The 13367-nt window shown below is 38.4% G+C and overlaps 1 protein-coding gene across 11 annotated transcripts in view; it reads right to left on the bottom strand.

The window, feature by feature from the left end:
- Positions 1 to 6066: 6066 nt before the first annotated feature.
- Positions 6067 to 13367, bottom strand: part of Oxr1 (oxidation resistance 1) — a 375562-nt gene continuing 368261 nt past the window's right edge. For all 11 annotated transcript variants that reach the window (XM_085679009.2, XM_087898764.1, XM_085679016.2 and 8 more), the window contains 4 exons: positions 13095 to 13247; positions 11067 to 11162; positions 9496 to 9569; positions 6067 to 7971 (listed from right to left, as the gene is read on the bottom strand). In XM_085679009.2, coding sequence (XP_085535135.1) covers positions 7836 to 7971; positions 9496 to 9569; positions 11067 to 11162; positions 13095 to 13247 — 459 coding nt within the window. In that variant the 3' untranslated portion in view covers positions 6067 to 7835. The remainder of the gene's footprint in view (positions 7972 to 9495; positions 9570 to 11066; positions 11163 to 13094; positions 13248 to 13367) is intronic.

The following is a 13367-nucleotide window of genomic DNA, read 5'->3' as shown; positions in this document are numbered from 1 at the left end:
TATTGAATTGTGATGGAGGAGGGTTATCTGTCTATTGTGTTATTTTCATTGGTCAATAAGGAGACTGCCTTGGCCCCTTGATAGGACAGAAAATTAGGTAGGCGGAGTAAACAGAACAGAATGCTGGGAAGAGGGCTATGAGGCAGACACCATGGAGCCAGCCACCAGGTCAGACATGCTGAATCTTTTCCGGTAAGCCACCACCTCGTGGTGCTACACAGATTATTAGAAATGGGTTAATATCAAGATATGAGAGTTAGTCAGTAACTAACTCTCTAGAGTTAATGGGCCAGGCAGTGCTTAAATGAATACAATTTGTGTGTTGTTATTTCTGGGACTAAGCTAGCCATGCGGGAGCCGGGTGAGGCAAAAAGCAGGCCTGCCCGCAGCCCCTCACTACAGAATTGTAAGACCATTAGTCCTATATTTTTTTCTGACTTTAAATCCAAAAATATTCTCTCTAAAGGACAGGGAAATTCAGACTTGAAAACTTAAAACATTTTCACCAAAAAGAAAATATGCTAAGATAGCTCAGCAAACAAGCTAATATAATTATAATGGAAAGATCTATTATAACAACACACTCTATAAAAATATCATATTGTATATAGTTCTAAATTCCTAGTAGCATGGACTTGTTCTCCCAAACCCCAAGGTTTTCCTTTTGGTTGTCGCTCCTCCCTAGTGTCTGTACCGGCAGGCCGTTTACAGCCTCCACCTGAATATCTGCAAGTTGCTGGTGCCTGATTCCCGAGCTCATTCCCCTGCTCCCTCTGCTCACACCCTGAGAAGGGAAGCTCTGAGCCTGGGGTAATTTCTCCTCCCATATGTGTAGCAAGATGAGATCATAGCCATACTCACTGTTTGTTTTTGGTTTTTCATTCCCTTTGAAACACCAGCTGCTGTCCTAATTATCAGCAGAAAAAATGTAGAATTGTCAGAGCCATTTCTTCATGGTATAGTTATAATTCTCTGTATGCTAGGATTTTGTTACACCCCTTTCTGCTCAGTCATTACATTGAGTCATTGTAAGATAAGCCACGCGGCCCTGGCTGAAGTGGTCCCTCAACACAGATGTCCCTACTTTATTTCTGGTACCCAGGACATTTCCTATGTACAATCAATGACTTTTAATTTATAGGCTGACCTGAACTACTTCGAGTTTTCAGAGAAGCTTCTATCATCACAAGCATTACCTCCTGCTCAAATATGCAGGGCATGCCAGAACCTGACAGAATTACATCATACCTAAACTTTTGGGAATAGCTTCTACTCCCCAAATTTCTCTTGAAGGTAAAATTTAAGCAATAGAGAAATACATATGTGTGGTCGAAGGTTGCTTGTTCATTTCCTGGCTGCCCATACCCAAAATAATCAGACAGAAACTATATTAATTGCAATACTGTTTGACCAATAGCTTAAGAGTATTTCTGGCTAACTCTTTTTTTTTCTAAAAAATTTATTTATTTATTTATTTATTTAAAATTTCTGCCTCCTCCCATCATCCCATTTCCCTCCCATGGCTAACTCTTATATCTTAAATTAACCCATTTCTATTAATCTGTGCATCACCACAAGTGCATCACCACCTGCAAGATTCCAGTAGGTTCCCACATGCATCTTTCTCCTTGGATGGCTACATGGTTTCTTATCTGACCCTGCCTATCCTCTCTCTATATATCTTTTCCATACTGGCTATATTCTGTTAAGTCATTGGCCAAAAGCAGATTCTTTATTAACCAATGGGAATCCCACATAACCTCTCCTTTTCTATCTAATTAAAAAGGAAGGTTTTTACCTTTAACATAACAAGATTACATACAACAGTTATCAAGCAAAAATTACAGTTACAATATTTAGTCAATTTACATTTGGCAAATTAAGGAAAATACTCTATAAATCTATCTTATCTTTATGAGTCTAAAGTTTTATATCTAGTCTATCTTTTATAATGATAACTATCTTTCTTCAACTCCATTAAAGACTCCAGAAGGATATATTACCTAAGTAAACAGGAAGAACATTGTAAGCAACTTTCAAAACTCTAGAAATGACAGACTTCTTGCTGCCTGAACAGTCACTCAGAGTTCTTCTGTGCCATTGGGGCTTCCCTTCCATCTTCAGCCTACAGGCCCATAGTTTCTGGTAGACTTTCCCAGGAAGCAGGAAATTTCAAGATCTGTTATGCCTTGTGCTAGTAAAGCTAACCAGTTGCTTTCTTTTGTGTCCTCGAAAATGTCTGGTAGTTCCTTCATGAAGGAGGCGCCCCTAAGGACCATCTCACCTTTAGGCAAGTTCAGCAGTCATTTCTCTGTGGGCCCTGCATGTCTAACTCTTACAGCATAACATCAAACTATCAGCAAAGAGCAGTGTCCTGCCCATATGGCTAACCAGCTCCATAAGGAACCTCTTCAATGCCCATCTTCCTCTTGAAATAGATTGGTGCTGCCAGAAGCAGATGTGTCTCTTTGTCATGAAAAGTCCTAAGTTCTTAAAACATTTTAAATGCTATATTCTATAGTCTTTGAAAGATCTGAAGAATATCTATCCATCTGAAATATATCTCTGAACATCTAGAAAACCTAAGTAACATGATTACAAGCTTGACCATTATAGATGACTATTAACCTGTATTTCTTAATTATACATTACAGTTTTAAATGAGTTGCACAAACACAATACCTAAAACAGGAGCAGAAATACATAAAACAAAATTGACCTTAAATTTATGTCCATGAACTAAAGTCCATACCAATGCAAAGTATTCATCTCCATAGCATATTCTCCTTTAAATGTAAACAAACATTTATAAACAATATTTGGGAATTTGGGTGTAGTTCTCTCCAAACTGCTTCCTGCTTTTTGTTGAATGAAGTAATTTTAGGGGTTTAAGGAGATCTTTCATGGGGTCTTGGTCCATTAAACCACATTGGTCTAGAAGGAATCCACAGGTTCTCATCCTCTGTGGAGACAAAAGCAGAATCCTTTTTCCAAAGCAATATATACTTAGATCCAAATTTTTGAAGTCAAGATACCTTTAATATATATACATACATATATATATTACATATAATATATAAATTATATATATTAATCTTAGTTTATCTTAGCAGCCTGTACAATGAACTATCTCTGTACTTAGCACATTCACAGTCAAAAAATTCAAAGAAAACAATAATATAAATATAATCCAGACTGTATCTTACATCTTTACATAGTTCATTTTTCTTTACTCCTTTAATCTATGACTGTTTGTACTCTGTCTCTTTATAGATTTTGTTTTAATTTTTAAAATTATTTACTTTTTTAAAGCTATTTCTTCTCTCTTTCAAGCCTACATACATTTATCCAACACTGTGACCAATTTAGAGGTCTTTCCATCTGAATTTGTCTTTATTGCATACCTGTAATAATTTTTTGACCAGGAGCGCTTCACCTATCTCAGACTTTCAATAAGGTGGAGGGAGTCCACCACTGGCTCTGGGACTGCTGGGTGGGAGCCGTCCTCACCACCTCAACTGTGGGTAGTACTGTGCAGCGTATAAATTCTTTTTATCTAAGTAAAAGCTAAATCTGCCATGCAGTACACTGTGCAGCCTGGAAATATCTGTGTATGGTGTTGGGAATCTGCTATGCTCTCCTACCTGTGCACTCCTAGCAGTCCCAATCCTGCCGCCTACCCAGGCCGGGTTGCTGAGCAGCAGGCATGCTCTCAGCTGCCTTCCTCCTAACCCCGACAGGGCATACAAGCACCCAGGCCACAAGCCCCATTCAAGTGCTCAGCCTCCTGAAAGAGCCAGAGCTGTTTGTGTAACTAGCATGAACTAGAAAGCCGCCTAGCAGCGACTCCCCTGCTTGCCACCGTAAGCCCATCCGGGGGGAAAATTTTGTGGCTATCAAGAAACTGCGCTAGACAGTTTGCCTCAAATTCCTTCCCAAACTCTCTCGGGTTTTATGTGGATTGGTGCCATTCTGTAGTTGAAGGCCGCTCATTCATTTCCCGACCACCCAGACCCAAAATAATCAGATAGAAACTATATTAACTGCAAGTATATATACATATATATATGCAAGTATGTATTATATATACACATGCAATCAATATGATCTATATACATGATTATATATATATATATTTATATATATTCATTCTTTGGCCAATAGCTTAAGAGTATTTCTGGCTAACACTTATATCTTAAATTAACCCATTTCTATTAATCTGTTCATCACCATGAGGTCATGGCCGACCAGCAAAGTTCTGGTGTTAGGCGGCTACATGGCTTCTTTTCTGACTCTCTGTATGTATATATATATATATATACATACATACATATATATATATATATATATAAAATATATCTTTTCCAGCCTGGCTATATTCTGATAAGTCATTGGCCAAAAGCAGTTTCTTTATTAATCAATGGCAAGAAAACATATTCATAGCATACGGAGACGAATCCCACATCACATATGCATGCAAACTATGTTATATGTGTGTAAATTTTCAACAAGATATTTTGGAAATAAGGGAATTAAGAAATAATAAAATCAACTTTACACAGGAATGAGAAGAAATGAATGGAGAGAGAAGCCGATACCTTACCAGAATGTACCAGCTTTTAGTTTTGACTTTTAGGAGCTTTTAAGCCACCACCACCAAAGCTTGTAAGGTTTGAACACTTTGGTCTCAAAATGGAACTTTCTTTTCATTCTGGAAGGCTCTATCTAAGCCTGCCATTAATACTTAAATACCTAAAATCACCTACCTGGGCCTGGAAAGGTCTGTAGGACGCTCTTGCACATTATTTAAAAAAAACCTTTTCTTACCAGGCTTCCAAATGATGCTTCCCAAAGTGCTTCCCTACTTCCCACATACTACCAAGTTTACTAAGACGATAGTCACAGCATCCTCTTACCTCTTGACCTCTGTCAACGCCACTTTTAGTCTTTTCTTAACAGCGATCTTTTGTTCTTTATGTTAATTTTTCTAATAAGTGAACTGATTATTTTCAGATTCTGTTTTGTATCCATTTAAAATTATATTGTTTTTTTGCTCTTATATATTTATTTTGTGTCACCTGCTCTAGGTCCAATTTTTTTTTTGGAACTGGAGAGGGAAGCTCAGAGCCTCTCCTTGTGCTGGTTAATATTACTTTGATGAACAAAACAAACAAAAACCAAACAAAAAAATCCTATTACAGGAGCCCTATTTTAAATCAGGTCTACAATCTCTAAGGGCTCTTCATCCACAGGAAAATCATGTTGTTTATTTAAAAAGTTAATATTTTAACTTAATAGACTTAAAGACTTTAACTTAAAGACTTAATAGAACATTAAGTCTTTCTTTCAAATTGATTAATTTCTCATACTATACTAGGGGCTGGGTTCTGTGGATGTCCACACCTACATACACATTTTTTCTCTTTATACACTGGCAACTTGATGATATGACACAAGCGAGTTCTTAAGTCAAAACCTTATGGATATTCAAGAAATGCTATCTTTAAACGCTGACACCAACTTGGCAGCCAGCTCTTGTCAAGCCCGGTTCGTACACTTCTTTCAAATCTAGACTTCCTGCTTTACCACCATTTTTGTTCTTACTGAGCCTCATCACTTTCCCCTCTCTGGATTTTACAGATGATTTTACAGATGATTTTACAGATGAGGTCTTTCCCACCATCTCCAGCTTTGACCTCTAGTAACCTACTGTTTTCACAAGGATTTCCCCAAACACACATCTCTCCATGTTATTTCTCCATGCTAATGTTCTCAAAACCTCAGTGAGCTTAAAAAATAAGAAACTGTTTGGTGCTGTGCACAGGGCTCTTCATGATACTGAGATTTATGTTATGCACTCTCTACCCTCCCCCAACACTTCAAACTCCTTGTATTACTGCTAATAAGTGACTCTCCATTCTAAATAGCAGCAGTGTCATTTCCTGTCACTTCCTGTTGCCACATCAACACAGCATGCTAGCAGGGCACTTGTCAGGAGACAGTGACATGCTTATGACCAGTCCTTAGATATGGAAATAACTTGTTTATTGAATAAATCCAAACTCATTTGCATTTATGCATTTAACTTTATTTGGTATACATCTCTATGACCTTGTTGTAGTTGAAATCCATTACAGGATGTTTTAAAGATTTATGATTAGTCACCTCCACAAAGACAATAATACTGCTGTGGAAGACCAAAGGGGAAAGGATACATTTATTTACAGTTCCCTATATTATAAACATTTACCCTAGATACTATTACCTATTACGTAATGAGAGCTATACACAGACAAGGAAATGATGTCCTGTGTTTCTATTCATCTTCAGAAACAGCATGTCATAGAATACCAGAGATTTTGATTAGCATTATGCTTTCTTTAGATAATTATCTAGACTTTTCCCAAAAGAACTAGATATATTTTTTTTAAGTTATATAACTAAAACTACTTAAGCCAATACACTTGGCTGGTAATTTCATTTTCAGAATAATTTAAAGTGCTATAAGCAACCTGGCAGTCAACACTTTCTATAAGAACAAAACTATCTTTAAACATCAATTTACAAGATATACAACGTTGGTGTGGGACAGCTGAGTTTTCAGCACACGGTCACTGCCACATGTATAACAGCAGGATTTATTCTTTGCATAACATGAAGCTCTGGAATTGAACTGACGGATGTTGCCGCGATGGCTGACTGTTGGTTTCCTACAAGAGAAGATACAGCTGCTAGTTTATTCTATCTTTTCGTTTTTTGAGGCCACTTGACGTAAGCTTGCACATTCACCACGTCTACTGAGTTACAGTGTTGTCTACTACAGTCACCGCCCTTGTACAAGGGCAGGTGCTAATGGGAACTAATAACATATACCACTTTAAAAAAACAAGCTTTTATTTCAAAACAATTTTTTTTCCTTTGAGGATAAAAAAGAAAACAAAACAAAAATGTATTTGGGGAGCTAGTATGCAACAAGGCTAAAACAAGAGAGCTATGAAACAGTGTATCTGACACAATGTTGAAGAAATATGCAGGTTTTAGTTTTTGTACTTATGATAATGCCCTATTAAGCTACAAATATGTAAATAGTATTACTTGCTTAATATATTAAATCCAATAGGATCATCAATTTCTCCTCTGTCAATTTGAAACTCTTTATCTGATAACTCAGTGATGAAAACATGAGCCCAAACCTGCATATCATGTGTGCCGTAGCCCATGCCAATCAGACTTCTCTTCAAATTTCATTGTCTTCAAATGAAACTGAGAATGGTTACACATGAATACAGAGAACGCTGCAGTGAATTAGAACTAGAAGAGGTCTATGAAGCAGATATTATTTTGGCATGTGGTTTCTCACTCAGAAGAAAATGATAAGCAGGTCCCAACGTCACTTCTGTCAACTCACCAAATACAAAAGTACCTTGACCCCATTTCCTCACTGCCCCAAGTGCACTGCTCTATAAAAAGAAACACTACAGATTGAAAAAAAAGCTGAACAACAGAGCACCATTCAATTGGGAGACTGAGAGAACAGGAACTGAAAATGTGGTGGCCTCCATGCTCAAAATGCTGCAATATGCTGACCAACTCCACCCAGCTGTCATACTACGGGAAGCCAGGCCATGGTGCGAACAGAAGAGCACTGGGACAGACACATGATTCGAAAAATAAACTCCAGAATTATAGCTGCAGTAAATGGCAAACGACCGACTTGAGAGCACAGTGACATGTTAATTGTATTGCTTCTTGAACATTCCTGTGAACATTCCTTCAACAATGCTTTGTCAGTTCAGGTTTGGGCTGATGTCCTGCTAAGACTGAGAGCACTGCATTTATTCAAAAGCCCAGATTTCAATGTCTTGGATAAAGAAATCTTCCTTCTTAGAAAGCGTATGATTCCCAAACGTTTTACAGGAATGGCTTCTTCCATGGTAGAGATCTCCATCGAGCCAAAGGGCAAATTCTCCTCTGAAACACATCAGAACAACTATTAATACTCATGGGCTAGATTATAAAGTGATCAATGTGCTTTTCACAGTCCACCAGCCCCGGGACCGTGACCTTCTCTAGACCTCCCCTATTCCTTTTCCGTATGACACAGAAGCAAGAATTCTGTTCTTCATTCCATTATAAAATCACTTATCATACACATTAAGAAATAAATTAAGCACACTAAAATTAAACACACTTCCTTATACAATTAGCTTTTGGCATTTGGTATAATAAGTATTTCTTTACTATTTTATTACTCTATTTTATTTTAATTTTATATTTTCTTGGGGCACTGTTAGGTTCTGATTTTTAGGTGAGCACTCTACCAATGAACTACATCCCCAGTCATTTCTCCTACATGAAGTTTTAGTCTGGTTCTCTTGCAGGTGTTAAAATTTATAAAATGAGAGTTAGTGTTAAAGGTATAGCAAAAACACCTCATTTAGTCTAGACACTTAGAAGTATTTTACAAGCAACTATAGTTTCTGTTGGGTTACTTCTCTAACATGGTAACCGTCAGAAAACAATACTGGTAGATTTTTCAGATGCAAACAACAGAAGACTAAATGGACAAGAGACAAGAGGCTGAGATCCTTTCTCAAGCACTGGGAACAACACAGAAGGCAGGCGTGCAAGGACGATGTGAACACTACTGAGAAGAACACACGGAAGCAGGCGTGTGAGGACAGTGTGAGCACTACAGAGAACACACGGAAGCAGGCGTGTGAGGACGGTGTGAGCACTACAGAGAACACACGGAAGCAGGCGTGTGAGGACGGTGTGAGCACTACAGAGAACACACGGAAGCAGGCGTGTGAGGATGGTGTGAACACTACAGAGAACACACGGAAGCAGGCGTGTGAGGACGGTGTGAGCACTACGGAGAAATGCACTACTGAGAAGAACACACTACAGAAAAACAGAGGTGGCTACCTTTAAACACCATCAGAGTAAACAAAATTAGGATATCAGATTATGAAGAATAGAGGGTTTTTGTAGCAGTTTTAGGCTGAAAGAGCAAAAATAAATGGGCTGATACTAATGAAGAAAAACAAAAACTCAGAAGATGGTGCCGTTAGACCTTATTACAGGAAAATAAACTTTTACAACTGTCTGAAATACAGATCCAACTATGATCAGAGAATACAAGAAAACTGCAGCTTTTCCCGTACACTGAGAGGCAACAGACTGCCAGGTACACTTCAATATCTGAGACATTAGGGATTTAGAGCAGTTAAATTTCAAATTTCAAATATCCAATCAATGCACAGTAAAGCAAAAGATAGGTCCTAATGGAAATCAGCTAGCCAACATTTTAAAATAAAGAAAAAAAATACTTTACCAACTATATAAAGTATTGTACTAAGTACCTTAAAAACATAATTTGCAATAATATTCAAGTTTAGATTCTAATGTCAAAATTTCCGAAGATAACTTTTTTTGTAAATAATCTAAACATATTCTTTAAAAATTTCCTAGTGAAATGTTCATGAGACTTACCCTCCACCACCAAATGCTAACGAATCCATGTCTCCTTTGATAAAAAACATATTATCTCCTGTCCACTTAAAGACCTACATAGACGAAAACAAAGGTGTTGAATATGTAGTGGAAAAAGTCACCAATTAGCTGTCCCAGACTCAAGGGAGTTTACACAACAGACACAACAGCATCAAGGTTCAGCAGGAAAGGATCTGGTCCTCCCATGGGTGGCTGACTGCACCGATCTCTCCACTGCTATTTACACCATAGCACTTCATACACACCTCTCTTCTAACAGTGAACACAAGTGTTTGAAAATTGCTGAAGGGCAAAGATCTTTCTGGGGGCACAAATTTCCTGTTCATTGTTTTTAGATTAATAATGTTTATGATTTTCCAAATTAAAACACTTGAGAAATTTGAAAAGAAAACTAGACAGCAGGGGTACATGCCCAAGAATATACATGTTGAGGGTAGGGCCATGTATCAGGTCTCTTCCTCTATGGCTCTCAGCCTTATGGCTCTGAGGCAGGGTCTCTCAGTAAACCAGAAACTTACCAATTTACCAAGACTGGTTGGCTCCCATGATGTCAGGAGAGGCCACTGTTTTAATCCTCTCCTGTTGAGGTTACAAGCACGTGTAGGCAAGCCCAGCTTTTAGGAATGCTGGGGGTGCAAACTCAGATCCGCATGAGTTTTGCTGAGGACCTTACCCATTGAACTGTTTCCCAAACCCCAACATTATATTCTATTTTTATAGGACTTCTACCTAAACTAACGAGTATAGCCCCAGTGTCTCATCTTCATTATGTTTCTCAATATTATTGTAAAAGAGCATGCGTGTCCAAGTGCGCACACACGTCTATTTCAATCTAGGTTTTTATTTTATTGTTTTTTGTGTATTAAGTCACAGGGAATGGACACCCTAGTTCAGGCTCCTTCCTGTTATTTCTTATAGTGTCCTTCTCTTGGTAGAGCAATCTGCTGCTGAAGTTGAACCCAGTTTTCTTTCTCTTTGGCTTCTTTTCTTTAACAACTCATTTCCTTCCACCTTCTCTGGACGCTATCTTAGCTTAGACAGCTCAACGTGCTCACACGCACCCATTCCCTTCTCAAGAACCTTATCTTAAGCTTGTTGCTTTCGACAGTGCCATGGCATGCTGGGTGACACTGTCGTCTTCCAGTTTTATGATGGTAACATTCATGAGCCTTACGAACAGTACCCATTCCCCTGATGTTTACAATATTCTGCTTGCAGATTTGCATATACATGACAAAGGAAGGCCTCCATGTTTCCTAAAAGCTACCAAAGCTTCCTTTTTGCCTTTGCATTTGTCATTTTGGCAAGTTACTGAAGACTGCTGTCACAAGTTTCATGAATGCTTTGACATTTCAGCTGCATGTGATGAATTAATTATCACATCTATCAGATGCTGTATGTAACCAAAAGGTTTGAGCATAAACCCAAATGCAGATGAAATCTGTAACAATTAAGAATTTATCAGCTGATATGTTTGATCAATTTAGCTTGCATGAGTTTTCATATATCTCCTTTTTATATGCTTGTAATGTTGAAACAACTTTTCTTACCTCAAATTCTGGACAGAAGGTAAAAACGAAGGTTTCTCCAGTACCATAGAAGCCATCGCTTACTTTAAATGGCTCAGACGCTAGTGCACCAAAGACCTAAGAATAAAGGGGCACACTCAGTGTGTGAACTTCTGATTTATCTCATCTGCATGACCCCCTCCCCCCATCACACACCTTACAATGCACTATAAGACGTAAGTCACTAGTAGTTTTCACAACTTGCTGTTAAGGGGAATGACCAGTTCCTGCACACGTCACATTCCTATCGAGTACAAAGCACAGCGGCTTCCCAACAAGTGGAGAAAAGACTTCCTTGGCTTAGAAGTCTAGAAAGGATAAGTGGTTGCTCTGAGGACAAAATGCACATCTATGTAAAGTAAATGCATGCCTCTAGTGGATCACAGTGTTAAAAAAGTACAAGTCCTTTGGTACAGGCAATACCCTCTGTTTCCCCTCCCTGCATCACTACACAGAAAACACCGGAAGGGTGCACTTAGTCTGAAAGGCTACCCTAACAAAAATCAAAGGAAGACGAAACTTGAATATTTCCGTGCTCTGAGCCCAAATTTTGTCATATAAGGAAAGGATAACGTAGCACTTGATAGATCTTGATAGTTACTATGCCTAGCATTTTATCTCCATAGCATTCATTTTAAAAACTCGCATACAAGAGCTTATTTTATTTAAAGGAATGTGCATAGAATATAAAGTGTAGTTCAATTGGAACGATCATAAAGTCCCATATAACAGACTCGGACTGACTAGGGAACTTCATTAGGACTTGTAAGGCTCCTGTGTGTCTCTTCTCATCAGCCCCACTTCTGAGCTGTAATCCGACAGCATCATAGCTTCATTCTGCTTACCCTGAGTTTTCAATGAATGGAATCAGAAGGAAGGAACCCTTTACTCTGTGTGTGTGTGTGTGTGTGTGTGTGTGTGTGTGTTTCTTGAGAAAGGGGTTTCTGTGTGTAACATTCCTGGCTATTCTGGAACTCACTTTGTAGACCAGGCTGGCCTCAAACTCACTGAGGTCCAGAAGTCACTGCCTCTGCCTCCCAAGTGCTAGGATTAAAGGACTGTGCCACCACCACCCGGTTTAATGTGTGATTTTAAACCAGTATTATGTTTTCAACACATCCATATGTTATGAGTAATAGCTGGCTCATTTTCATTGATTCTCATATCTTTTCTTGGGTATATCAGCTGAGGAAAGTTAACTCAACTATAAAATAGGGATGACTATTAACCTGCAGGCCTCTGAAGACAATTGGTTAAATATCTGATACATAACAAGTACAGGAAGGTACTAGCCGCACACGACATTATCTTTAACTGATACTTCTTTTCCATTCTCTCGTTATTGTCAAACGCTTCTCTTTTCTAGCTGTGATTCTGCTTCTATTATTGTGCAATGACCTTTAACTCTTAAAAACCACCTATTAACTACTGATGGGGAAGGAGTCATTTTTTTCATTGGTGGTATAGCCACTGATAGGTGGCCCATGCTCCAAATATAACCCCCAGCTTATGCTGACGCAAACAACCCTAATTAAGCACAATGTGGCATATAACCCACATCTCCCACAAGATGTGAAAGCAGAATGGGCTTTTTGGAAAGAGAAAGAAGTTAGTGCCATGCATATAACAGAGGATGGACAGAAACAACACATTAGAAAGGTATTTTTAAATGTCTACTCATTCTGAAGAGTCTGCCAACCTTTCTTCTTTCTGTGGGCCCCACTCTTACCTTCAGACACCAATCCCTTTTCTATGCTCCTGACATACCTAGCATTCTGTGTTCACATTTAAGGATGTTGGTATGATCAAATGGTCTCTAACATATTATTGTTTTTTCTCAACACAGAAACTCTTACTTACTAGGTTTACATTTAGCTTCTAGAATATTCAGTAGTGCCTTGTACAATAAAACAATAACTAGAAATTATGCACTAAAATACACTTTATTGAATAAGTACGCTAAAAGTTATTGCTGAAGGACAAAGGGTCTACACAATTAGCTGTGCATACCTGCCCATCACTGTCTTTAATCACCATCAGCACCGGAGTGTCTAAGCCTGCCATTGTTCTATAAAGGGTCTTCAAACTTGTGCCATGCTTCCCAGTACCGTACACGAGCGTCCATGGATAGCCAATGGTTCTTGGTGGAAGATGCTTAGTAAGCTTAGAGAAACAAAGATTAGTATTTACTTGACTGCAAACAGCAACAGATGGAACTTAATTATACATATAAAATGCAGACTAAGAAAGAAACATCAGAAACTGCCTTCTTACTGATTCTGT

This window comes from Myodes glareolus, chromosome 19 (genome assembly GCF_982192425.1).
Source record: "Myodes glareolus chromosome 19, mMyoGla1.1, whole genome shotgun sequence".
Lineage (NCBI taxonomy): Eukaryota > Metazoa > Chordata > Mammalia > Rodentia > Cricetidae > Myodes > Myodes glareolus.
The sequence above is the reverse complement of the archived record's forward strand: the minus strand, read 5'-3'. Positions and strand labels throughout refer to the sequence as shown.